Source organism: Pelophylax lessonae, assembly GCF_965119305.1.
Source record: "Pelophylax lessonae genome assembly, chromosome: 8".
Classification (NCBI taxonomy): domain Eukaryota; kingdom Metazoa; phylum Chordata; class Amphibia; order Anura; family Ranidae; genus Pelophylax; species Pelophylax lessonae.
Window position 1 is genome coordinate 283,354,024 of NC_138775.1, and position 27,989 is coordinate 283,382,012.

The 27,989-nt window shown below is 46.0% G+C and overlaps 1 protein-coding gene across 1 annotated transcript in view; it reads right to left on the reverse strand.

The window, feature by feature from the left end:
* Nucleotides 1-1,190: 1,190 nt before the first annotated feature.
* HOOK1 (hook microtubule tethering protein 1) overlaps nt 1,191-27,989 on the reverse strand; it is a 143,954-nt gene continuing 117,155 nt past the window's right edge. The window contains exons 14-22 of the mRNA XM_082264802.1: nt 22,125-22,185; nt 15,494-15,634; nt 11,952-12,045; nt 10,347-10,381; nt 9,105-9,187; nt 6,748-6,848; nt 5,827-5,928; nt 4,095-4,163; nt 1,191-1,808 (exon numbers count right to left, since the gene is read on the reverse strand). Coding sequence (XP_082120928.1) covers nt 1,656-1,808; nt 4,095-4,163; nt 5,827-5,928; nt 6,748-6,848; nt 9,105-9,187; nt 10,347-10,381; nt 11,952-12,045; nt 15,494-15,634; nt 22,125-22,185 — 839 coding nt within the window. The 3' untranslated portion in view covers nt 1,191-1,655. The remainder of the gene's footprint in view (nt 1,809-4,094; nt 4,164-5,826; nt 5,929-6,747; nt 6,849-9,104; nt 9,188-10,346; nt 10,382-11,951; nt 12,046-15,493; nt 15,635-22,124; nt 22,186-27,989) is intronic.

Below are 27,989 nucleotides of genomic sequence, written 5' to 3' on the forward strand. Positions count from 1 at the left end.
CTCTAGCAAACACACAGCAGACCCTCTATGCTTTTAGAACCGAACTAGAACAGTCAGAGTCCTTGCTGTGATCTTTGAAGATCTCTGAGAATGAATGAACAATCAGACCTCTCCAGCTGCGGGAATGTAAATAATATAACCTCCTCCCCAATGTAATGCACATATGTATGGACATGGTAGGTGGGCCTTAATGGTGTGAGTTACATCAGAGTCCCCATCAATGCCCCACCTTACATCAGGGTCCTTATTAGAATCCCCCTTTAACCAAGATCCCCATTAAAGTTTACCCTAACATCACAGTCTGCATCAAATTCCCACCTTACATCAGGGTCCTTATCCCCCTTATATCTAATAGGTCCCCATTAGAGCCACCTCTTACATCAGAGTTCTCCTTTGATCAGAGTTTGATCAGAGTCCCCTCTTACATCAGAGTTCCCCTTTGATCAAAGTCCCCTCAGGTCAGAGTCCCCTCTCACATCAGAGTCCCCTTTACATTAGTGCTGCACCTTACACTAGGGTCCTTTTCAGAGTCTTCTTTACATCAGAGTCTCCATTACAATGCCCATCAAAGTGACCCCTGGGGATCGGAAGGGGAGGGATGGATATTGGGGAGAAACGGGGACCACATACCCATGTGAGCAGCCCCTGACCCTAGCTGCGGCCCAGAACATTTTTTTTAGCGGGACAGACTGAGCTGAGGCTGTAGTATGGAGACCCCCCTTCCCTACACCCCCTGTAATGTAAAACAAAAGCACAACCCAGTGGAATGACTGACATCTTGTACTGCAGTAAGTGGGCGGAGTCTGGAACACAGGCGCAGAGATTTCAGCAGAAGACCTGTAGCTGGCCGGTCAGTGATCCCCCATATTGGGAGTTAAGAAAGCAGACAAAAGCGTTACTCTTAAAATCAATAAATATTTCTTTTCATCGGCTGACACACATTGCATTTTTAAAGTTACATTTCATGGAGTGCGTCTTCTTTTTTTTTAAATTAAAAAATACAAATCTTTAGAATTTTTTGCCCTTTTTAAAACTAAACAAACTGTTAAAATTCGCACAAAAAATATCCGACTCCGACATCCACGTCATTTGCTTAAACAAAAATACTTCTATACAATAACCCGCGCCAAAGTGTTAGAAAGTCCGAAAAGTAAAACGTTTCTCTCTGTAGGTTATCTGTAGGTAAGTATCCCTGTTACCGTGACAACGGGGGCATTTCACATCCCGAAATATTATTCCATCAGTCTGATAGAAACTGACGTCATGGAGGAAGCGGGCGGTCGGCCACAAAGCTAACACTCTGATGTTATCAAAGCTTCGGACGCACCGAGTAGAAGTAATACCTCTTTTTAAAGATATCTTCTAAAACCAAAACTAGTAAATTTAGGAGAACGTTTCTCATATACAATGCGCACGTCATGGCATAAATATACAGTGTCTTTTTTTTTTTTCTTTTTGCAACATAAAACGTAGACATGAATTCAGTCAATGGATGGTGGAGAGCCATCTACTGCTATCTCATGACGTGCCCACAAGGGGGAGACACTAGCTGATGACCTGCATCGCCTTCTCATTCATGACACTACGCTGGAGGGGGAGGGGGGGTAATAAAATACTTGTAAGTGCACTTCTAGGTTTGTGTATACGTTTGCCCTTTAATTAGGAGTAGCGGCATGGACCGTGACGGAGACGTTCCTCCTGGCGTTGGTGACGTGGCGCTGCTGGGCCAGGAACGATCGTCCTGAGGAGCCGTTCCCTCCTCGTCCTGATAAGCGGGACTCCATTGCCAGCTTCTGGTGCTCTATATTCTGTAAAAGAGAAACTCATGTCAGTGCTGAGTTATGTATCACACAAATACAATGTAAGACGCTATGGGGGTTGGGGGGAGGATTTGGCTGCTCAATGACCAGGCCCTATTTTGCGATTCGGTACTGGGTGACTTTAACGGACAATTGCGCGGTCGTGCAACCCTGTACACAAACAAAATTGACGTCCTTTTTTTCCCCACAAACAGCTTTCTTTTGGTGGTATTTGATCGCCTGTGCGATTTTTTTTTTTTTTTTTGCGCTATAAACAAAAAAAAAAAAAAAAGCGACAATTTTGAAAAAAAATATATATTTTTCACATTCTTTTATATGAAATTCTCAAAAAAAAAAAGTAAAAATCCAAATTTTTTTACATTTTAGGCCACTTTGTTTTCTGCTACATATTTTTGGTAAAAAAAAAAAAAAAAAAAAATCGCAATAAGCGTATTTTGATTGGTTTGCGCAAAAGTTATTGCTTTTACTAACTACGGGAAAGATTTATGTCATTTTTATTGTTTTTGGTTTTTTTTTTTACTATTAATGGCGGCGATCTGCGATTTTTTGCAGGATTGTGACATTGCGGCGGACAGATCGGACCCCCAACTGACATTTTTGACACTTTTGGGGGGACCAGTGACATTACTACAGTAATCAGTGCTATAAATATGCATTGTTACTGTAATAATGACACTGGCAGGGAAGGGGTTAACCCTGTGGGTGATCAGGGGGTTAAATGTGACCCTAGGGGGCGTGATTCTAACTGTGGGGGGGGGGGCGAGGCTTGTGAAGTCATCACAGAGACATGCGATCCTATCTAGCAGGATCACATGACATCTGTGATAACTTCAGGGAGAAGGACAGACGGCTGTGGTTACATCAGCGGGGGAGATCGCGAGTAGCCGGCGGCCATCGGAGCCGCCTGTCACACGCACTAGCTTCCCCGCTGACGAGCGGGGGGCGGGAGCGCACCTCCAGCGGTGCGCGGTCGCCCCCTAGCTCCTCCCAGGTGAGCGCCGTACATGTATGGGGCTTTGCCTGGGAGAGCCAGCCTGCCGCAGTACATCTGCGGCGGCTGGGGCTAAAATGGTTAAAAAAAATGGAGCAGCTGGCAGCAAACCAGCCTCTGTCTTTAGCTTGTTCAATTAAGTTTCAAGAATGAAAGCTGATTGGTTGCCATGCACAGCTGCTCCAGTTTTGATACATTCCCCTCTATGCACTATAAGCCAACGTTCACGTTGGTCCGAGTGGACGTGTCAAATTGGAGCCAATTGCCGGCAATGGCACCATACGAATCCTTCAGTTTCTGTACTACTTTTCACGACTTTTGGTGGTGATTTCAATAGACATCAGTGCAGGAACCCGCAGAAACAAACTGATGTGCTGGATTGTGCAGTGGGGGTTTATGCCTAGAGGGACAGCCCCCTGGGCGTGTCTGTTCAAATTTTACTGCCTAGACTACTCCTGATGGGAGGAGCATAAACCCACTCAGCTCATGAAGATGTTGCTGCAGGAGGAAAATGGAGGAGATTGGTTCCTCTGTATGCTGCCCCCGCCACTCCTCCTATCCAGTTCACTTGTGTTCTGCTGTCTCTGGGCCCCTGTGTGCTCCCCTGGTCCCCCAAACTGTGCTATCCCCCCCTGTGCTCCCTCCCCTCTCCTGCCGGCTGCTGCAGGGGATGTGTCACAATAGAGAACCAGGAAGGGGTCAGTAAATATGTAATCTACCAGCTCCTTCCTTTTCTGAATGGACAGAGTCATAGTCAGTGACATTGCAAAAAAATAAAATGATAAAAAAATAATACAATTAAAATACCAAAAAATAAAAACTACTGACACCAGTGGGTGAACTTCCAGGATCGTAAAGGTCAAACTTGCGACCGGGCCCTGACATTCCACCACCGTGGGGAAGCCCCAAGATGGCAGGAAGGGGGCCCACTGCAAAATTGTGAAAGGGTCCCACTGCGGAACTGTAATAAAGGGCCCTGCAATGAGAGTAAAGGGCCCCAGGATCAGTGGGAAGAGCCCCAGGCTTGAAGGGAAGGGCCCCTGCCAGTGGTACAGGGGGTTCTTCATGGTTTCTTGCACCGGGGCCCTGACAGTTCTAGTTACGCCTCTGCTTCTGAGAGTTGAAACGCTCAGACATGAGATAAAATCTATGGGGTGGAAAATGTCACCAAACCCACCAGGCTTCCTCATTCTCAGTTGCACTTCACTGCACTGCTGTCAATCAACCGGACTCACAGGGCAGAACTGACACTCGGGTGTTAAAAGTTTGATTTTTCGATGTACCTTGTTGTACCAGGCCGTGACGATGAGCTTCTCTTCGTACTCCCGCAGCTTCGCCTGCCGAAAATCGCTCTGAAAAACAGAAATTTTAATTTATTAATTATGTCCAACTCCGGGCCATTTATTTATAAATAGAGACCCCAGCCAGATAAAATAAAAGAACAACTCGGGATGCAATATTTCCCGTAAATATAAAGTCTTCACTCGCAGTACTTCTTTTTGACCACAAGATGTCCTCACAAGATGTCTTCCGGGCTAAACGACACCTGAGAGCATTCCATGAATGAAGGGTGTCAGGGATCCGCCCTGAGGGGGCATCACCAGCACACCCTTTATTTATAGTTTATCTAAAGAGTGGGGACCGACATCAGCTTGTCAATGGCGCTTTCTGCGCCCTCCACTGGAGGAGTTGGGAGGAGAAGAAGAAGAGCCTACGTGTTACATGACCAGCCACAACACATCAGGAAAATATACTAATGGGGGGGGGGGTCTTCCAGAAGGAGAGCGAGGGGGCACCTGAGTTAGGTTTTACCCTTTCAAAAAGGAGCTCTGGGTAAAACATCGAGGTGTGTGGAAGAGTCAGAAGCTCTTTATTGGTTTCTTGTGATACATGTGAATAGGTGAGAGGACCCCCCCCCCCCCATCCTTTCCCCAATATTGGAAGCCTCTCAAAGAAGGGATTTCCCCTCACATTGGGGAGATTGCCTTTCACCTACTGTATGGTCCTAATTATCTGACTTCAGTTCTTCTGAAATGAAAACCTCCCTAGTGGGGCCCCCTTCCCACCTTCAGGCCCCATAGCAGTAGTTCAACTCTTCCCACTTTTGGACCCCACAGCAGCAATACGACACATCCCACCTTCGGGACCCCACAGCAGCAGTACAACATATCCCACCTTCAGGCCCCACAGCAGCAGTACAACCCTTCCCACCGTCGGGCCCCACAGCAGTAGTACAACCCTTCCCACCGTCGGGCCCCACAGCAGTAGTACAACCCTTCCTACCTTCAGGCCCTACAGCAGCAGTACAACCCTTCCTACCTTCGGGCCCTACAGCAGCAGTACAACCTTTCCACCTTCGGGCCCTACAGCAGCAGTACAACCCTTCCTACCTTTGGCCCCCACAGCAGCAGTACAAACCTTCCTACCTGCGGCCCCCACAGCAGCAGTACAAACCTTCCTACCTTCGGCCCCCACAGCAGCAGAACAACCCTTCCCACCTTCGGGCCCCACAGCAGCAGTACAAACCCCCCTACCTTTGGGCCCCACAGCAGTTGTACAACCCTTTCCACCTTCTGGCCCTACAGCAGCAGTACAACCCTTTCCATCTTCGGGAACCATAGCAACAGAACAAACCCTTCCAACCTTTGGACCCCACAGCAGCAATACAACATATCCCACCTTCAGGGCCCCACAGCAGCAGAACAACCCTTCCCACCTTCAGGGCCCCACAGCAGCAGAACAACCCTTCCCACCTTCAGGGCCCCACAGCAGCAGTACAACATATCCCACCTTCGGGCCCAACAGCAGCAGTACAACCCTTCCTACCTTTGGCCCCCACAGCAGCAGAACAACCCTTCCCACCTTCAGGGCCCCACAACAGCAGTACAACATATCCCACCTTCGGGCCCCACAGCAGTACAACCCTTCCCACCTCTGGGCCCCACATCAGCAGTACAACCCTTCCCATTAGAGCATCAAGCACCCTTCCTTCCACCCGCACAATGAGCGTCCTACCTCCAGCATTTCAATCTTGCGATCCTTCTCGGTCAGCTGCTTCCGCAGTGACATGATCTCCGCAGAGGCTGGGTTCAGCTTGGGATCTAATGTCTTTATTACCTGCAGAGAAATCATTGTGATATATATATTACAGGCACTTATCAATTTACACAGTGCTTTACATATACTGTACATTGTACATTCACATCGGTCCCTGCCCTCAAGGAGCTTACAATCTAAGGTCCCTAACTCACATACATACATACAAACATACACATACAAGGGACAATTTATACAGGATCCAATTACCCTACTGGCATGTCTTTGGAGTGTGGGAGTAAACCGTAGTACCCGGAGGAAACCCACACACGCACAGGGAGAACATGCAAACTCCAGGCAGGTAGTGTCATGGTTGGGATTCAAACCAGCGACCCCAGTGCTGCTTAGCTACTGTGCTGCCCATACCTAGCCACTGTATTCATTAAACTTGAGTCTTAAAGTAGAAGTCCAATTTTTAACTTGTACCTACAGGTATGCGCGGGAGTGAGGTCATTGCGGCCCCGGCCATTCATACAGCCGGAGCCCACGAACCCGGAAGGAAGACCCAGTGAAGATGGAAGCTCTGGTTAGTGCCGTTCTACAGGGACAATCCAACCTCCATTGAGTTTCTGAGCCATCTTAACCACTTTCCGTCCGCGCTATAGCCAAAAGACGGCTACAGCACAGAGCTAATTTGCTGGATGTACATGGACGTCCCCCAGAGATCGCACTACCCGCATGCCCTCTTCGGCATGTGGGCGGGCCGCTCTGTGATCATTAAGACTCAGCTGATCGCAGATGGGGGGGGCAATGACAGCGGTCCTTTAACAAGTGATCAGCTGTGTCCAATATGTGTACATTGTGTAGCCTCCTACAGACCATTTTATACAATGAACTCACATTCCTGGCCTTCTCCAAATAGATCTTATAGCGATCCTCCATTGCTTTCATGTCCTCATCCTTCTTATGTAGAGCCGCTTCCAGTTCCTCCACCCGTTGGGCTTTAAAAACAAAACAGAATTAATTTTAATGTTTTTTGGGAGGGGAGTAAAAAAAAAAAACTATTTATCTTACGTCCTCCAACAGTCGCCGCTGCCTCTAAGTCATCACCGACTGTCGGAGGATTACTTTTGTAATAAAATCAACACCTTTATATAAGTCTACATACCCTGCATTTGCCAAATCCGGGCCCTGTACTGACCTTGGATAGCAAGCACAATGCTTTTAACTAGGGATGCACCGACACCAAGCATTTGCGTGATTATCGGTACTCTCACAAATGCTCCTGATACCGAAACCGATACTTTGCAGTGCGATTTGCATCAATACAAAATGAATTGGCGCAAAATTGCACTGCAAAATATCGCATGCAATTTGAACAGGAATGCAGTGCGATTCCTGTCCGAATCACATGCAATTTACCCCACTGCGTGTGTGTGTGTGTGGGTGTGTGTGTGTAAAAGCACCATCTAGTGAGCATTTTATTAACCACTTTAAGACTGGAAGGATTTGCCCCCTTAATGACCAGGCCACTTTTTTCAACTTGGCACTGTGTGATTTTAACTGACAACTGCACGATCATACAACGCTGTACCCAAACTAAATTTACGTCCTTTTTTTTTCCCCACAAACAGAGCTTTCTTTTGGTGGTATTTGATCACCTGTGCGATTTTTATTTTTTGCGCTATACACAAAAAAAGAGCGACAATTTTGAAGAAAAAAAAACAAAACAATATTTTTCACATTCTGCTATACAGTATAACATTCCCAAAAAAAAAAATTGAAAAATCAAAATGTTTTAACATTTTAGGCCAATTTATTTTCTGCTACATATTTTTGGTTAAAAAAATCGCAATAAGCGTATTTTGATTGGTTTGCGTCTACTAACTACGGGAAAGATTTATGTTGTTTTTTTTTTGATTTTATTGTTTTTTTTTTTTTTTACTAGTAATGGCGGTGATCTGTGTTTTTTTGCAGGACTGTGACATTGCGGTGGACAGATTGGACCCCTAACTGACATTTTTGACACTTTTGGGGGGACCAATGACATTACTACAGTAATCAGTGCTAAAAATATGCACTGTTACTGTAATAATGACACTGGCAGGGAAGGGGTTAACATTGTGGGTGATCAAGGGGTTAAATATGAGCTTAGGGGAGTGATTCTAACTGTGGGGGGCGTGGCTTGTGAAATGATCATAGAGACCTGTGATACTATATAGAAGGATCACATGGGCTCTGTGATGATTCCAGGGAGAAGAACGGTCAGCTGTGTTTACAACAGCCGCCCGTCCTTCTCTCTCAGCGGGGAGCGATCGCGGGTGTCAGGAGGCAATCGGAGCCGCCGGCCCCGTGCACCGGAGTCCCCGCTGACGAGCCCCTTCCCCTAGCCTCCTGCTTACGAGCGCCGTACAGTTACGGCGATTTGCCTGGGAGCGGCTGTTATGCAGGCAGCAACAGATTAAGGCTGAACTCTGGGAAAACAGCGGATACAGAAATAAATATATACAGTGGGGAAAATAATTATCCCCTGCATATTTTTTAAGTTTGCTCACTTACAAAGAAATTAAGTGTCTACAATTTTTATCATAGGTGTATTTTAAATGATAGGGACAGAATATCAACCAAAAATCCATTATAAACACATGATACAAATGTTATAAATTAAGTTGCAGTTCAGTGAGTAAAATAAGCATTTGATCCCCAAGCAAAACATGACTTAGTAGTTGGTGGAGAAACCCTTGTTGGGAAGCACAGAGATAAGACGTGTCTTGTAGTTGGTGACCAGGTTTGCACACATCTCAGGAGGGATTTTGGTCCACTCTTGGCTGTCGCTTGGCAACTCGAAGTTTCAGCTCCCGTAATAAATTTTCTATAGGATTAAGGTCTGGAGACTAGCTAGGCCACTCCATGACCCTAATGTGATTCTACTTGAGCCACTCCTTTGTTGCCTTGGTGGTATGTTTTGAGTCATTGTCATGCTGGAAGACCCATCTACGACCCATCTTCAGTGTTCTGGCTGAGGGAAGAAGGTTCTTATCCAAGATTTTACAATACATGGCTCCGTCCAATAATGCATGTCTTTCATATTTTCCTGGGGTTCTGCTTTAATTACGTTGGCTGACTTTAATGGTTTCCATATCTGTTCATATTAAAGAGTTGCACCCAAAGTAACTCTAAATCCACCTTTCCAGCTACCTACACCCACCACCAGGGCTACCTACACCTACCCAGAGTCCCTGACATCCTAAACTCACCGTTCTGATCAGCTTTTGGCTGGAGATCTTCCAGAAGCTCTTTATTAGTCTCTATAGCATCATGAACTTCCTTTAGTTCTTCCCTGTAGAGAATAAAAATATTACAATGGGCGGGCTGGCGCCCAGTCCAGTGTTCCTGGTGATATGAGGAATATAGATAAGGATTACAGAGCCACAAACCAAGGATAAGACCAGAAAAAGCATGTTGGGGTCAGAAGGTGGAGCCAACATTTATCAGGGACACATAAATCCCTCGGAACTGTTGGCTATACCCTCTGATTTCTCATTGTGATTTGTACATTGGTTGTGGTAAGTGAGAAGAATGCCCTGCTTACATTAGGGGTGGTGAGAACAATGCCCCCCTTACATTGATGGGGGTAAGTGAGAAGAATGCCCCCCTCACATTGGTGGTGGTAAGTGAGAAGAATGCAGCCCTTACATTGGTGGTGGTAATTGAGAAGAATGCCCCTCCCCACATTGGTGTTGATAAGGGAGAATGCCCTCCTTACATTGGTGGGGTTAATTGAGAAGAATGCCCACCTTACATTGGGGGTGGTAAGTGAGAAGAATTCCCCCCCTTACATTGGTGGTGAGAAGTGAGAAGATTCCCCCCCCCCCCCTTACATTGATGGTGGTAAGTGAGAAGAATGCCCCCGTTACATTGGGGTTGGGAAGTGAGAAGAATTCCCCCCCTTACATTGATGGTGGTAAGTGAGAAGAATGCCCCCGTTACATTGGGGTTGGGAAGTGAGAAGAATTCCCCCCCTTACATTGATGGTGGTAAGTGAGAAGAATGCCCTCCTTATATTGGTGGTGAGAAGTGAGAAAAATGCCCCCGTTACATTGGTAGTGAAAAGAATACCCCTCTCTGGGTGGGAAGAAGAAGGGTTTTACTGCCCCCCCAAAATGCTTGTATGAACGAGCCCTCCATGATAAAAGGTTGATCTCTTCTGAAAAACAATACTGTTGTAAATTGTGTCAAGTCAGAAATGTATTCAGGCTGAAGTATAAAGCAACTACGTGTTCTACTTTATTACATAGATAACTAGATGTGTGTTTATCTATAAAGATGGGTGTGGGGGGGGGGGGGTAACAGCAGCACAGCTACGCTGACTTGTAAGGGAAACCCCATCATCCAACTCTGTGCCAAAGTTGTGGCCAGCAAGACTGGCTACATCAATATATGTGCCCTAGTGGGTGCAATATGTGAGAGGGGCTCCTGAAACATCGGCACATACTTACATTCGAGCCTCGATCTTCTTCTTTAGAGTGTCAGACTAGGATACAAACAGAGAGGATTAGAAACAATTATAGAAATTAATTGAGTTTTTAAAAACATTAAAGCCCAACTCCAGGCATAATCATTTTATGAGGGGTAGAGCTGTTTGGTTTCACCTACTGGCCTTTTACCAAACCCAGCCTGGTGCCAATGGGGTTTATGGATGGCCAAGCAGAGAGAGGCAGAGATGTGGCACCAGCACAGCACTCACACATGGAGCAGGCCATAGTAGGAGCTATATAAGCTTGGGGCAACAGATTGGCAATATCCTTTGATAAAGTCATCTGTGACGAAACGCGTCAACTACATGCCAAAGACAGCCTGATTTGTGTGTCCACTACATGTGCTTGTACCTCTGGATGTCCTGGGAGTTTTCATCCTCTTCAAATTCATCATACGATTGCATACTGGAGCATCCGAGGTTACAGCACTGATCTGGAATACCCATCATATACCACGTGAGCCTTATTGACCCATTTACTATATGGTAGTTTGGGTCCATATCTTCTGGTGAGCGCATTCTATATACCTTCCTGTTGGTGTTTGGATCATCGTGACTACACACATCACCTTGGGTAATGACCCCAGGCCATGAAAGGGTTAAATGCATGCTGACAACTGACCTGGACTGACTGGCAAATGCCCTCCAGTCATTAGAATGTAACATAGATATATTTTTGTATATTAAGAGGACGATGCACGAGTCTGTCATCTGTGACCAGGGCCACTGATAGCGGGGTACAGGCGTCAGGACCTCTGTACTGGGCCCAGGCCCCATTAGGTAAGAAGGGTCCTGGCCCAACAGAGGTCCCCCTGGTAACCCAGAGAGGCCCATCACGTTGCTGTAGAGTTGTACTGACAACAGTGTCCTTATTATCTAGCAGGGAAAGCAACATATGCTGGCCACCCCACCAATGAGATGGATTAAATGTTGCGCTGCCAACCTGTAGTACATTTGGGCAGCGCAACATTTAATCCATTTAATTCACAGGATACAGAAGTAAGTGTTGGCCATAAAAGGCCCCAAAAATTAGCCCACATGGGTTTACCTGACAGCTAAGAACGTAGTATTCTGTGGCTGAAGGTACATTAGGCATTCACAGGATACAGAAGTAAGTGTCGGCCAGTATAGGCTGCAAAAATTAGCTCACATGGGTTTAACTGACAGCAAAGAACGTAGTATTTGATGGCTAGAGGTACATTAGGCATTCACACAGTATACAGAAGTAAGTGTCGGCCTGTATAGGCTCCAAAAATTGGCTCACATCGGTTTAACTGACAGCAAAGAACTTAGTATTTGATGGCTAGAGGTACATTAGGCATTCACACAGTATACAGAAGTAAGTGTCGGCCTGTATAGGCTCCAAAAATTGGCTCACATCGGTTTAACTGACAGCAAAGAACGTAGTGTAGTTGATGGCTAGAGGTACATTAGGCATTCACAGTATACCACCAATGAGGCCTAAACTAATAAATGATAAAGCATCAAGCAAAAACAATCACATAAACGACTATTGGCGAAATGTAAAGCAAAGTATTGAAGGTAAGACCCTGTTCATGACACTCACCCCTGTGCCTTCTGCTTCTGTGTCCTGATTCTGTAACGTCTTCTGGAGATCTGCTATCTGCTGCTGTAACTCCTCCACACGGCCCAGGTGTAATCTGATAAACGGGAGAGAAACGTCATTATAATAAAGGAGAACTCTGCTATGCACATAAACCCATTGCAGGAAAACGACAAACCCTGCATTATTCCACTTATATTGTGTGCAGGGATAACTAAATGTGTTGCACAAATAGTCCACAACCTGCTCTTTATTCAGTCACTACCAGTCAAATGTTTTATAGCTGTGAACCCGGAAGTGATCAGTGGTGAGCGCTTTGGGGTTCATACTGTGCAGAGAAGATTGAGCAATCTAGGTACAAAAAGTAAAGGTGAGCTCACAGCTGCCATTGAAGCTGTGGACTTGTTTATAGATCATTACCGCCAAGTTGTAGTAGCTAAAGCAGTAGAGGTTTATTCGAGTTTGGCTGGTGAGGGTGGGGGAGGGGGGGATACACCAAGTGCAATATAGAGAAAAAAATTCCAGGACACTTCTTGAACCTAGGCCATAGTCACCTAGGCTGTTTTTTTTTAATTGTTTGGTTATTATATTTGCTCTTTTACTTTGTTTCATATTAGAGACCTCTGTATGCTTTTTATAAAAGGACCCCTGGGTGAGCAACTTTTACTACTGCAAACTTAAAACTGAAACTGAATCTGCTTATATTTAGCCTTCGTCTATAGTTCGTCTCCCCCCACCCCCCCTCATAAACATACTGATTACATTTTTAACCCCTCTAATACCAGGCACTTTTACCCCCTTCCTGCCCAGGCCAGCTTTCAGTTTTCAGCGCTCTCATATTTTGAATGACAATTGCGCGGTCATGCAACACTGTACCCAAATGAAATTTTTATCATTTTGTTCACAAAAATAGAACTTTCTTTTGATGGTATTTAATCACAACTGGGGGTTTTTTATATTTTTTGCTAAACCAAAAAAGGCCAAAATTTTGGGGGGGGAAAATGCGTTTTTATCCCTTTCTGTAATAAAATTTTGCAAATAAATAATCTGTCTTCATAAATGTAGGCCAAAACCTATTCTGCTACATTGCGTAGGTGAAAATACCCCAAATCAGTGTATATTAGTCTGTAGGAAAGTTATAGAGTCCACAAACTATGGAATATATATCTGAAAATAAATCCTGCTGTACTGACGGGTTATCCCAATCTCATTTTTTGAGACTTGAAAATGGCAGGACAGTACAAATATCCCCTAAATGACCTTTTTGGAAAGTAGACAGTCTGAGGTATTTAGTAAGACGCATGGCGTGTTTTTTGAAGTTGTATTTATTTGAAAAATTAAGAAAAATGTTTTTTTTAAACATTTTATTTACATTTTTTACATACTCTCACCAGTGCAGTACAGTGTCATCATATAACGGGTGTGGCGGTGACCAGGGACCCTGACTAATAACAGTATGTAAAAAAAAAAAAAAATGTAATGTTTTTTCAAAATATGTTTTCTTTTTTACATACTGTGACCAGAGCAATACAGTGTTTACCATATTAACACTGTACCACTCTGAGGAGTTGATCAGTATTTTTTTTTTTTTACATACAGTATCTAACAAAATTGAGTACACCCCTAAGTGAAATGGTCCAAATTGGGCCCAAAGTGTCAATGATTTGTGTGACCACCATTATTTTCCAGCACTGCCTTAACCCTCTTGGGCATGGAGTTCACCAGAGCTTCACAGGTTGCCACTGGAGTCCTCTTCCACTCCTCCATGATGACATCACAGAGCTGGTGGATGTTAGAGACCTTGCGCTCCTCCACCTTCCATTTGAGGATGCCCCACAGATGCTCAATAGGGTTTAGGTCTGGAGACATGCTTGGTCAGTCCATCACCTTTACCCTCAGCTTCTTTAGCAAGGTAGTGGTTATCTTTGAGGTGTGTTTAGGGTCATTATCATGTTGGAATACTGTCTTGCAGCCCAGTCTCTGAAGGGAGGGGATCATGCTCTGCTTCAGTATGTCACAGTACATGTTGGCATTCATGGTTCCCTCAATGAACTGTAGCTCCCCAGTGCCAGCAGCACTCACGCAGCCCCAGACCATGACACTCCCACCACCATGCTCGACTGTAGGCAAGACACACTTGTCTTTGTACTCCTCACCTGGTTGCCGCCATACACACTTGACACCATCTGAACAACCAAATAAGTTTATCTTGGTCTCATCAGACCACAGGACATGGTTCCAGTAATCCATGTCCTTAGTCTGCTTGTCTTCAGCAAATTGTTTGTGGGCTTTCTTGTGCATCATCTTTAGAAGAGGCTTCCTTCTGGGACGACAGCCATGCAGACCAATTTGATGCAGTGTGCGGCGTATGGTCTGAGCACTGACAGGCTGACCCCCCATCCCTTCAACCTCTGCAACAATGCTGGAAGCACTCATACGTCTATTTCCCAAAGACAACCTCTGTATATGACGCTGAGCACGTGCACTCAACTTCTTTGGTCGACCATGGCGAGGCCTGTTCTGAGTAGAACCTGTCCTGTTAAACCTCTGTATGGTCTTGGCCACCGTGCTGCAGCTCAGTTTCAGGGTCTTGGCAATCTTCTTATAGCCTAGGTCATCTTCATGTAGAGCAACAATTCTTTTTTTCAGATCTTCAGAGAGTTCTTTGCCATGAGGTGCCATGTTGAACTTCCAGTGACCAGTATGAGAGAGTGAGAGCGATAACACCAAATTTAACACACCTGCTCCCCATTCACACCTGAGACCTCATAACACTAACGAGTCACATGACACCGGGGAGGGAAAATAGCTAATTGGACCCAATTTGCACATTTTAACTTAGGGGTGTACTCACTTTTGTTGCCAGTGGGTTAGACATTAATGGCTGTGTGTTGAGTTATTTTGAGGGGACAGCAAATTTACACTGTTATACAAGCTGTACACTCACTACTTTACATAGTAGCAAAGTGTAATTTCTTCAGTGTTGTCACATGAAAAGATATTATAAATTGTTTAAAAAAATGTGAGGGGTGTACTCACTTTTGTGAGATACTGTACTATGCTTGCTTATAGCAGTGATTTTGAAAGCAAATATTTTTACTGAATGACAGTGTGTAGACACTGTGTATTGTTGTCAATAGCTGTGATTGGCCACAGCTAATCACATGGTACAAAAGGACTGGGAATGGCCCTGTCTGTACCATGTGAACACTGTGACCAATCACAGCTAGCAACACAATTGTATACAATGAATGACATACAGTCAGGTCCATAAATATTGGGACATCGACACAATTCTAATCTTTTTTGGCTCTATACACCACCACAATGGATTTGAAATGAAACAAACAAGATGTGCTTTAACTGCAGACTTTCAGCTTCTTCCAGTAGCTGATAATAAGAACAATAAATAACAAAAATGAATAAATAATGAATAATAAAAAACATAATCAAGCAAAAAAAAAAACTGCATTTGTAGCAATGATGTGAAGTGTGACATGTACCCCCCCTCTTCCTACAGATGGCGCCATGTGATGCGTTCTCACCTGTTCTCCGTCTCCATCTCGCTCATCTTCCTCTGCTTCTCCTCCAGCTGTGTCTGCAGATCAGTGATCCGCTCGTTCTCCGATCCCTCTTGCTGCACGCGGAGCATTTTATTTTCATGCTGGAGTCTGATGAACATCTCCCTAAAAAAAGCGACAGTTTGTCTAATAAATGGATGTGTGTACAGAGCCAGTACTAAACAAAGATTTTATATTCTAAGGCCCTGTGCTGGGAGAAGTCCATAAACGTCCTCCCCTTCAGAGTCACCAGCTGTGGCTGACAACTCCAGGACAATCACACTTCTGATCAGAAACCAAAGTGGATCCCAAACATATGATCACTATATCAGTTATGACACAGGGATTCCATGAACCATGGAGGTTTCAATGACAAAACAATCCTTCAGCCTGCAGAACACTGCCACCTTCAGGCTGCAATGGCATCTGTAGTGCCATCTATTTAAGAGTGTAATTGTCATATACAATTATATTATTTAAAAAAATTAATAAAAGATGAAAAAATACATAATATATGTGAAAAACAGGGATTTCATTACTATATCTAATTATTATTGAATTAATACACATATATAACATGGTAAAAATTGGATTTCTTTGAAAAAACTATTAATTCATAATTAATACAAATAGAATACACGGTAAAAAAAAAAAAAAACGGTGATTTCCTTAAAATAACAAATTATTATTGAATAATTAATTCAAATATAACACACGGTAAAAACTGTGATTTCCTTAATTTAACTAATTATGATTGAATAATTAAAACAAATATAATACATTTTAGAAACTGAGATTTCCTTAATATAAATAATATTTAATACAAATATAAAACATGGTAAAAACTGGGATTTCCTTAATATAAATAATTATGAATTCATAATCAATACAACTATAATACAAGGCAAAAACTGGAATTTCCCTAATATAACTAATTATTAATTCATAATTAATACAAATGTAATACATGGCAAAAACTGGGATTTACCTAATATAACTAATAATTAATGACTAAAAATACAAAAACAATACATTTTAAAAACTGGGATCTTCCAAATTTAATTATTAATATAAATATAATATATGGTAAAAATGGGATTTTTGACTTCCCGTAAAATCCATTTCTCTGATGTACATTGACGGACACAGCTCCTGATATTCCTAACCACTGGGTTATACTGCCACCTACAGGAGTAGGACATTGGGCAGAAAATATTTCTGGCTACACCCATGGGCAGTCCCAGGGGGTATATTCCCTCTCTCTGCTATAGCCACTCAGGTTTGTTACAAGCAGTGTCAGAATATTAACTCCAAAGAGAGGTGGGTGCTGTGTCTGTCAATGAACATCAGAGAAATAGATTTTACAGTAAGTCAAAAATCCCATTTTCTCTTTCATTCATTGATGGACACATCTCCAGGTATTCATAACCATTGGGATGTCCCAAAGCAGTGTTAAACATAAGGGGTGGGAACAACCAAAAAAATTCCCAAGGGTAAATATTACCCAATCAGGCAACAGGAGCTCAACCAAACAACTGGAGCCCACCTGAAAAAAACAATACACCCTCAAAGAGGATCAGGTCCTCTTAAACAGCAGCCTACAAAACCTTGCGGCCAAAGGAAGCATCCGCAGTTGCCCAACACATCCACTTTTGTAAAAGTGTGCACCGACGACAAGGTGGCATGCTTGCAAACGAGCGTCACTGACACCTGATGACGGAAGGCCTAGGAGGCACTAAGCCCCCTAGTAGAGTACGCCTTGACAGGCAAAGGGGAACCTGACCCCTGATGGAATAGGCCTGAGCCACCGTCTTTCTGATCCATCTGGAAATGGTTGCAGAGGAAGCAGCAACCTTTTTCGAGGTCCATCCGTGAGCAAAAATAGAGAGTCTAACTTCCTGAAAGACTCCGTAGCTGCCAGGTACACCCTAATTGCCCGGACCACATCCAAGGCATGCAAGGCAATTTCCTTTGGATGTTTAGACCTGGGACACAGGAAAGGCAACACAATGTCTTCATTCAAATGAAAATCAGAGACAACCTTTGGAAGGGAAGACAGAGAGGGGCGAAGAACCACCTTATCCCTGTGAATCACCAGGATAATGTCGCCATTTCCGACACCCTATGCACAGAGGTGATAGCCACCAAAAAGGCCACCTTCAGGGATAGCGTAAGCAGGGGAAACTCCCAAATATTTTCAAAGGGAGGCTTCTGTAGAGCTGAAAGCACCAAATTAAGATCGCAAGTTGGCAACGGAGCCCGCACTGAAGGGACCAAATGTCAGACACCCTGAAGAATGTAACGCACCAGGGAGTGTGTGGCCAAAGGTCGTTGGAAGAAGACCGCCAAAGTCGACACCTCGCCCTTGATGGTACTCGAGGCCAACTTCTGTTCCAACCCCCCATTGAAGGAAGGTTAAGATCTGAGCCAAGCAGCTCACAGCACGCATTGTACGTCTTCCATGTATGATGGTAGATCTTCCTAGAAGTAGATTTCCTAGCTTTCAACAGTGTAGGAATCACTGATTCAGATAAACCCCTATCTTTCAGCACCTGGCGTTCAACAGCCAAGCCGTCAAGGCCAGTGAGTTTAAAGCAGGATGGAAGATTGGTCCTTGGGACAGCAGATCCCCCCTGAGCTTCCAAGGAATGTCGGTGACCAGCCGCACCAGATCAGCGTACCAAGCCCGACAAGCACAGTCTGGAGCCACTAAGATGACCGAAATCCCTTCTGCCTCAATCCTGTGAAGCTTGAGAGGAGGGAAGGGGTAAATCAGACGATACTGACCCCACGGTGCCACCAATGTGTCTGTGGCATCCGCCAGAGGATCCCTTAACTGAGCCACAAACCTCTGCACCTTTCTGTTGAGCCGAGACGCCAACAGATCCACCTCGGGGGTGCTCCAACGGAGAGACAGCTGATGAAACAACTCCCCTTGTTCCAACGCCTGCCGACTGGGTAATCCGCCTGCCAATTTTCTACCCTGGGAATATGTATGGCGGAAAGGGCTGGAACAAACCGTTCTGTCCACCTTAGAATGCCGGCTACCTCCAAAGCCGCAAGGCCACTTCTCGTGGTATTGAATGCGCACTGGACAACACCGAAGACGATTCGTCCAATGATCCAGACACAGTCTGATCGCTCGGAGTTCCAAGACATTGATCGGTAGTCTGGACTCTTCCAGCGTCCAGATCCCCTGAGCAGAATGCTTGCCAAGGACGCCTCCCCAGCGGACAGGCTGGCATCCGTAGTGACCACCGTGCAATACAAGGGGAGGAAGGATTTTCCCAGCCGAAGCACCGGAGACCAAAGCCACCATATCAGGGACTCCCTCGTTCCCTGACTCAGCCGGATCTGATTGTCCAGAGACTGCAGAAGTCTTGTCCCATTTGGTCAGAATTTCCTTTTGCAGGGACCTCGTATGAAACTGTGCAAACGGAACCACTTTGAAGGTAGACACCATCAGGCCCAGCACCTGCATGCAAGTCCAGAGGGACGACCATCTGTTGGACAGCAGGAGGCGAATTGCTGCCTGCAATTTCTGGAGTTTTTCACTCCGGCTAAGGTCGAGTCTAGAGTCAGGCCCAGATAGTCCAGCTTCATGGACGGAGCCAGAAAATCCTGAAAATTCAGAATCCAGCTGCACTCCCGCAGAGTTTGTATTGTGATCTCCAGGTTTTCCACCACAGCAGAGGGAGACTCCGCTCACAGAAGGAGATTGTCCAGGTAGCCCAGTACCGTGGTCCCTCGTTGGCGTAGCAAAGCTAGCACCGGGGCTATCACTTTTGTGAAGACCCAAGTAGCAGAGGCAAGACTAAAGGGTAAGGCTCTAAACTGATAATGCTACTCGTACTCTCCCACAGCAAAGCGGAGAAAACGCTGTTGACTGGCACATATTGGAATATGAAGGTAGGCATCCTTGATATAGATCTGAACTTCTGTACCCGCACAAAGCAGTTGCCTTCCTTCCTGGGGACTGTGAACAGGTTTGAGTAAAAACCCTGAAAACGTTCCGAAGTCTGAACCAGGACGATCACCCCTTGAAGGAACAGGTCTTGTACCGCCCCTAACAGGCCCTGTAAGCGGTCTGGGGACAGGCGCAAGTTGGAATGAAAAAACCTTGCCGGGGGACAAGAGTGAAACTCAATCTTGTTGCCGGACTGACTGACTTTGTGGACACACTTGTCTTTCACCAGGGAAGTCCACGGATCTGGAAACCAGCAAGGATGTCCCCCCCCCCCGTCCCCCCCCCCCCCCCCCACCGACACGGGTGAGGGGGCACCTTCATGCTGAAGGAGCCTTATCCACGAGTCTGGAGAAGTCCAATCTTGGCTTGCCAGACCAGGTTCGCTTGGATCCTCCTGAAGAGGCCCTGAAAGGCTTTGAGCCCTTGTCAGTCGACCTTGAGGGACTAAAAAACTTCTTATAGAGCTGAGAAGGAAGGCCCACATCTACAACAAGGTTTCTTGCCCTTAGTAGCCTGCGGAAGAAAAGTACTCTTTCCCCCCTGTGAGACCTTTAATGATGTCATCTAGGGTAGCTTCAAACAGGTGATCTCCTTGGAAAGTCAGAGCCTTTTTTAAAGTCTGATCCGCAGACCAGCACTTGAGCCAAAAGACCCACAGTAGGACCACTGCAAAAACAGAGAGGCGAGCCATCAGTGGAGCCGCATCCAAAGAGGCATCACAGATAAACCGCAGCCCCTGGACTAGCTGGCAAAGGCAGGGGCAAGCTGTTCCCCTTCAAGGTCACAGCGTAAAAGCTTAGCCCACTCGGTCAGAGTTTGCGACACCAGGGCAATGGTGAATACTGGCCTCATTGCCGAACCGGCCAGAGTATACATGTTGCAGGCCACAGCCTCCACCATCCTTAAAACCCAGGGACTCTTCAACCAGAATCATAGTTGCCTTGTTCAATCTGGAAAGCGGAGGGTCCACCACCGGTGGCACAGTGCACTTCTTAAGAAGGGACTCCTCATAGGGGTAATGCCAAGTAAAGCATTTCAGAACCCCATGGGGATGCTTTGGTCGTCCCCACGCTTTAGCAACAATTCTGTCAAAATAGGCAGGAAAAGGAAACACCTTTTGTGGCTCTGGATGGCTTGTGAGTGCCAAAGGGTACCTGCGTCTCTGTCACAGCTTCAGCTGCATCCTCCATCTTTAGGGTCTCACACACAGATACAATCAGTGCATCCACCAGCCCCTGTTATTGCGCGGTCGCAGACGTGGAGGAATCATCCTCAGAGGATTCCAGGCGCATAGTTGCAGACTGAGCAGGGTGACCCATGTCCACAGCTACCAAATCAGATTCAGGGTCTGATGAGACAGATAAGGCAGGGGAAGGCGGGGGCACTTTTTTCTAGCTCACTGCCTGCAAGTCACCTCCAGCTGGGACACAAGGTACTCCAGGACTGACGGCGGGCATGGATGGATGGTTGGTGTGGAAATGTGCTCCAAAGACTCCATGAGTCACCAGGGGGACTAGAGGTGCAAAATACTGCTAAAGGACATCACCCGGTCTCCAGGCACAAGCAACAAGCGATCTTTAGCAGAGAGGGAGAGGACCCCACCAGAATCACCACCCGCAGAAAAAAGCGCATGCAGCCACCAGAATAATGCACTACACATGTGGCAATCAGGAAGTAAAATCATCTAGGAGTCAGCACCAGGGGATGAGGAGGGGCACCCTCCACCGAAATCGCCGCCCACAGGACTCCACTGTCACGGTCGCCGTATTTTTTGTGCTGAAAAAGTCCCCCTCGGGTTATACTGGAGTCATTAAAATAAAAAATGTCCGCGGTTGGCCTGACATGCACACTGTATTAACGTGTATGGGCTTTCCCTAGCGGCAGCGGCGCAAGCGCGGTGATGTGTTGGTGCCAGGCGGCGCCATTTTTAAATCAAAGGCGCCTCAGGAACAGGTAGGTGAGACTCCTCCACAGCCACACTGCCTGCCATTATGTGGGGCTGCGGGCATACTACAAGAGATGCAGTGCTGCGGGTATGGTACACCTGTACCATGCCCGCAACCCCCCATCTCCTGTAATATGCCCGCAGCCCCGCATTCTCTTGTACTTTGCCCACATCCCTGCATTCTCCTGTACCATGACCGCAGCCCTGCATTCTCCTGTGCCATGCCCGCAGCCCTGCATTCTCCTGTGCCATGCCCGCAGCCCTGCATTCTCCTGTACCATGCCCGCAGCCCTGCATTCTCCTGTACCATGCCCACAGCCCTGCATTCTCCTGTACCATGCCCACAGCCCTGCATTCTCCTGTACCATGCCCACAGCCCTACATTCTCCTGTACCATGTCTGCAGCCCCTGTTTGGGGTCTCGTGGTGGTTCAGTAGCTGCTGCATTTCCCACCCTAGGCTTATACTCGAGTCAATAATTTTTCCCATTTTTTTGTGGTAAAATTTGGGGCCTCGGCTTATATTCGGGTCGGCTTATACTCGAGTATATACGGTAATACATGGAAAAACTTGAATTTCCCGAAAATAACTAATTACTAATTAATACAAATATAATACATGGTAAAAACTGGGATTTTTTCAATAGAATTATTTTAAACTGGTGGGGCGAGCACAGCACCTGAGCATCAATGATCAGCTACTCACCGATACTCCACCGGAAGGAGCTCTGCAGCAAGATTGTCGATATTTTTTAATCCAGAATCTCCTGAAATATGAGCAAACACCAGTGGAAATAAATAATACAGGAAGTACAGTATAAAGATAAACGTAAAGTAGTGAATTGTTGGATTTAAACAATAAAAAAGAGCAAAGAATAATGTGCATGAACATGAATATGGTTTGTCCCCTCCCCTCCAACTGTCACTTTTGCTGGACAGCTTGGTTAGTTAAAGGATAACTGATTGCAAGTACAAAAATGCAATATATTCCAGGTTACAGTACTTGGATGTGGTGGCTGCATTTGTTTTCTTTGTTTTTTTTCAAGCACATACAGAAAACACGTGTTGATTTAGCCAGAAGTAGATGCACATACAGCAGCTACACCGACGCATTTCAAAATCTGACATGTGGGCAGGAGCAGATGCACGGATCTGAATGCACAGTGTCTGTATTGGGACTGATGCACCTGTTCATACCTGCATGTCAAACTTAGACATGTGATTGTTTCCATGCAGCTGCTGCAAGTGCATTCACTTCTATGGGCTGCCTGCATACAGCTCCAAGGTGGATGCATTTGCATGGAGGACAGGACTAATCACCCATCTGAATGTGCCCTAAATCTAAAGAAAAGCATTTTTGCTGAAGTTAAGACTTTAAAGCTGAATTCTATGAATTCAGCTACTCTGATATAACTGCAGGCATACCAGGGGCAGCCCGTCCATTGAGGGGGCAGGGGCAGCCTTGCCCCCCCCCCCCCCATCCATGCGTCCAGCCCCCAAATCTACATGCAGGGAGCCGGACGCATGGGTTCCAAAGGGGATTTTTTTTTTTTTGAAGCACGTGATTAGAGCCAGAGGCTCTAATAGGCTTCAAAAAAGGGTGGGCTCTGGGCGCAGGGCACTGCGCCCTGAGCCCACCCAGTTGGTTTTGCCACCCCCCAAATTTTGATTTACCAGCCGCCACTGAGGCATACCATAAATGAAGACGCCCAGAGGGAGGGGAAAAACCAGTCAGGCAAGGATAGTCAGTAACGAGTGAATTACAGCTGATCCACACTCTGTGGCAGCGATCTAATGTTTACCAATACTTTTATGATTATTGTCGATGTAAGCGCAATTGCTTTTTTTTACTTTTTTGCCCCCCGGGTTAACATTAGTGCAATGACAGACATCGGATGTGATTCGCATCGGATTCGGACACAACACGCACAGGACCCTTTTTTGGGTCCGCAGCAGAATTGGATCGCATGGTGGTTCACACCTATGCAATCCGATTGATGTCTGAACTGACAGTTCGCACTGCGATATGCAAACTGATCTGGGGGTGTCCTTCACTTTGTATTGACACCCCCAGCAATTCGCATATGGCAGTGTGAACTGCCTGCATTTTGAATGTGATGCGGGAACCTGCAGTGGATTTGCAGGGTTCCCGCATCGCATATGTGTGAACCGGCACTTAATACATTTTAATAATACTGCACTATGGAGATCCCTATCATCCTTTCCTATGTCACGGAAATGCTGCATTGAGCCTGGAGATATACTGAGAGAGAGGAGAAGGAATAGTAGAGAGACCATCCTGATATCTTTGTCTGACTCACTGAGTCCTCTATCATTGCCTGAAGATTATAGTGAGAGAGTGGAGTGCAGGAGAGACCACAGATTTACAAACTTGTCATACTTGTTTGACTCTTCCTGTCGGTGAGTGCGGGACCATAGGAAAGGAGCACAGCACTGAGATTTATCACTGAATTAAGAACTATCATTTATATTGGACTTTGTTTAAACATTTTTTACGAACAGGACTTTATGAATTGCAAATAACACAATATATATATATATATATATATATATATATATATATACACAGAGATGTATAGAAACGAAGTAGAACTACATCACTACTGTAATTTAGTACTAAAAGGCGGTATCTGTACTTTACTAGAGTAGAATTTTTTTCTCCTACTTCCACTTTTACTTCAGTACATATTTTCGATGAGTTTAATACTTCTACTCCGATATTTTTTTATGTGCTGCATCCTTACTCGTTACAATTATAAAAATGTTACGAATCATTCCGTTCCAAACCAGCACCGTTGCTGACTTTTTTTACTCGAATCTCACTGTCTCTGAGACTCACAAGTCACGACCAATCCCGACCCGATGCGATGGCTCAGGGGCAGAGCCTCGCCGCCTCTGCCCTCCCTCGGCTCGGCCCGAGTCCCGCCTCCCGCTCGGCTCTCAAGTGAAGTGGTGGTGGCGAGAGAGGAGAGACACCTGCCTGCGGAGTGATCTCTCTGGGCCCTGGCTGGGGGAGGGACTGTGAGTTATTAGAGTCTAGACTACTAGGCTGTCTCTGGGCACTGTGCAGCGTGGCCGCCCAGCGCAGGAGAACTGGATGGAAGTAGGAATATACAGTGCATTGCAAAAGTATTCGGCCCCCTTGAACTTTTCGACCTTTTGCCACATTTCAGGCTTCAAACATAAAGATATAAAACTGTCATTTTTTGTGAAGAATCAACAACAGGTGGGACACAATCATGAAGTGGAACGAAATTTATTGGATATTTCAAACTTTGTTAACAAATAAAAAACTGAAAAAATTGGGCGTGCAAAATTATTCAGCCCCTTTACTTTCAGTTCAGCAAACTCTCTCCAGAAGTTCAGTGAGGATCTCTGAATGATCCAATGTTGACCTAAATGACTAATGATGATAAATAGAATCCACCTGTGTGTAATCAAGTCTCCGTATAAATGCACCTGCACTGTGATAGTCTCAGAGGTCCGTTTAAAGCGCAGAGAGCATCATGAAGAACAAGGAACACACCAGGCAGGTCTGAGATACTGTTGTGGAGAAGTTTAAAGCCGGATTTGGATACAAAAAGATTTCCCAAGCTTTAAACATCCCAAGGAGCACTGTGCAAGCGATAATATTGAAATGGAAGGAGTATCAGACCACTGCAAATCTACGAAGACCTGGCCGTCCCTCTAAACTTTCAGCTCATACAAGGAGAAGACTGATCAGAGATGCAGCCAAGAGGCCCATGATCACTCTGGATGAACTGCAGAGATCTACAGCTGAGGTGGGAGACTCTGTCCATAGGACAACAATCAGTCGTATACTGCACAAATCTGCCCTTTATGGAAGAGTGGCAAGAAGAAAGCCATTTCTTAAAGATATCCATAAAAAGTGTTGTTTAAAGTTTGCCACAAGCCACCTGGGAGACACACCAAACATGTGGAAGAAGGTGCTCTGGTCAGATGAAACCAAAATCAAACTTTTTGGCAACAATTCAAAATGTTCTGTTTGGCGTAAAAGCAACACAGCTCATCACCCTGAACACACCATCCCCACTGTCAAACATGGTGGTGGCAGCATCATGGTTTGGGCCTGCTTTTCTTCAGCAGGGACAGGGAAGATGGTTAAAATTGATGGGAAGATGGATGGAGCCAAATACAGGACCATTCTGGAAGAAAACCTGATGGAGTCTGCAAAAGACCTGAGACTGGGACGGAGATTTGTCTTCCAACAAGACAATGATCCAAAACATAAAGCAAAATCTACAATGGAATGGTTCACAAATAAACATATCCAGGTGTTAGAATGGCCAAGTCAAAGTCCAGACCTGAATCCAATCGAGAATCTGTGGAAAGAACTTAAAACTGCTGTTCACAAATGCTCTCCATCCAACCTCACTGAGCTCGAGCTGTTTTGCATGGAGGAATGGGCAAAAATTTCAGTCTCTCGATGTGAAAAACTGATAGAGACATACCCCAAGAGACTTACAGCTGTAATCACAGCAAAAGGTGGCTCTACAAAGTATTAACTTAAGGGGGCTAAATAATTTTGCACGCCCAATTTTTCAGTTTTTTATTTGTTAAAAAAGTTTGAAATATCCAATAGATTTCGTTCCACTTCATGATTGTGTCCCACTTGTTGTCGATTCTTCACAAAAAATTACAGTTTTATATCTATGTTTGAAGCCTGAAATGTGGCAAAAGGTCGAAAAGTTCAAAGGGGGGCCGAATACTTTCGCAATGCACTGTATTCTTCTTTTAGCAGGGGTGACTGGACTGGGGACGGTGGAGAGAGAGGCTGGAGGACTCGAGACAGCCTAAGGTAGGAGAAGTAAGAACTGTCTTGAAGTCAAGTCACTCACTAAGGGGATCGGATCTATTCAATGGGGGGAGGGACCTGCCCTGGCCTGCCCTACTCTAAGGGGGATCTATAATGGGAGGAGGACCCTGGCCTGCTCTAAGGGGAATCTATAATGGTAGGGGGACACTGGCCTGCTCTAAGGGGAATCTATAATGGTAGGGGGACCCTGGCCTGCTCTAAGGGGAATCTATAATGGGAGGGGGACCCTGGCCTGCTCTAAGGGGGATCTATAATGGGAGGGGGACCCTGGCCTGCTCTAAGGGGAATCTATAATGGTAGAGGGACCCTGGCCTGCTCTAAGGGGAATCTATAATGGGAGGGGGACACTGGCTTGCTTTAAGGGGAATCTATAATGGGAGGGGGATACTGGCCTGCTCTAAGGGGAATCTATAATGGGAAGGGGACCCTGGTCTGCTCTAAGGGGGATCTATAATGGGAGGGGGGCCCTGGCCTGCTCTAAGTGGGATCTATAATGGGAGGGGGACCCTGGCCTGCTCCAAGTGGGATCTATAATGGGAGAGGGACCTGGCCTGCTCTAAGGGGAATCTGTAATGGGAGGGGGGCCCTGGCCTGCTCTGAGGGGGATCTATAATGGGAGGGGGGCCTTGGTCTGCTCTAAGGGGAATCTGTAATGGGAGGGGGACCCTGGCCTGCTCTAAGGGGAATCTGTAATGGGAGGGGGACCCTGGCCTGCTCTAATGGGAATCTGTAATGGGAGGGGGACCCTGGCCTGCTCTAAGGGGAATCTATAATGGTAGGGGGACACTGGCCTGCTCTAAGGGGAATCTATAATGGGAGGGGGACCCTGGCCTGCTCTAAGGGGGATCTATAATGGGAGGGGGACCCTGGCCTGCTCTAAGGGGAATCTATAATGGGAGGGGGGCCCTGGTCTGCTCTAAGGGGAATCTATAATGGGAGGGGGACCCTGGCCTGCTCTAAGGGGGATCTATAATGGGAGGGGGACCCTGGCCTGCTCTAAGTGGGATCTATAATGGGAGGGGGGCCCTGGTCTGCTCTATGGGGGATCTATAATGGGAGGGGGACTCTGGCCTGCTCTAAGGGGGATCTATAATGGGAGGGGGACCCTGGCCTGCTCTAAGTGGGATCTATAATGGGAGGGGGACCCTGGCCTGCTCTAAGTGGGATCTATAATGGGAGGGGGGCCCTGGCCTGCTCTAAGGGGAATCTGTAATGGGAGGGGGACCCTGGCCTGCTCTAAGGGGAATCTGTAATGGGAGGGGGGCCCTGGCCTGCTCTAAGGGGGATCTGTAATGGGAGGGGGGCCTTGGTCTGCTCTAAGGGGAATCTGTAATGGGAGGGGGACCCTGGCCTGCTCTAAGGGGAATCTGTAATGGGAGGGGGACCCTGGCCTGCTCTAATGGGAATCTGTAATGGGAGGGGGACCCTGGCCTGCTCTAAGGGGACCTATAATGGGAGGGGGGCCCTGGCCTTTTGACTACTTTCTTTAATAACTACATAACACAATACTTGTACTTTTACTTTCAGTACTTGAGTAGTAAATTTTAAAATAAACTACAGTGTACTTGCAATACTTTAGTACAAAAAATGTTAACTCCTTTAGTACTTCTACTTAAGTGTAGTGCTTAAAGAGCACTTCAACTTCTACTCAAGTCACTTTTTTGATAGAGCACTTGTACTTTTACTCAAGTCTGGGTCTCTAGTACTTTATAC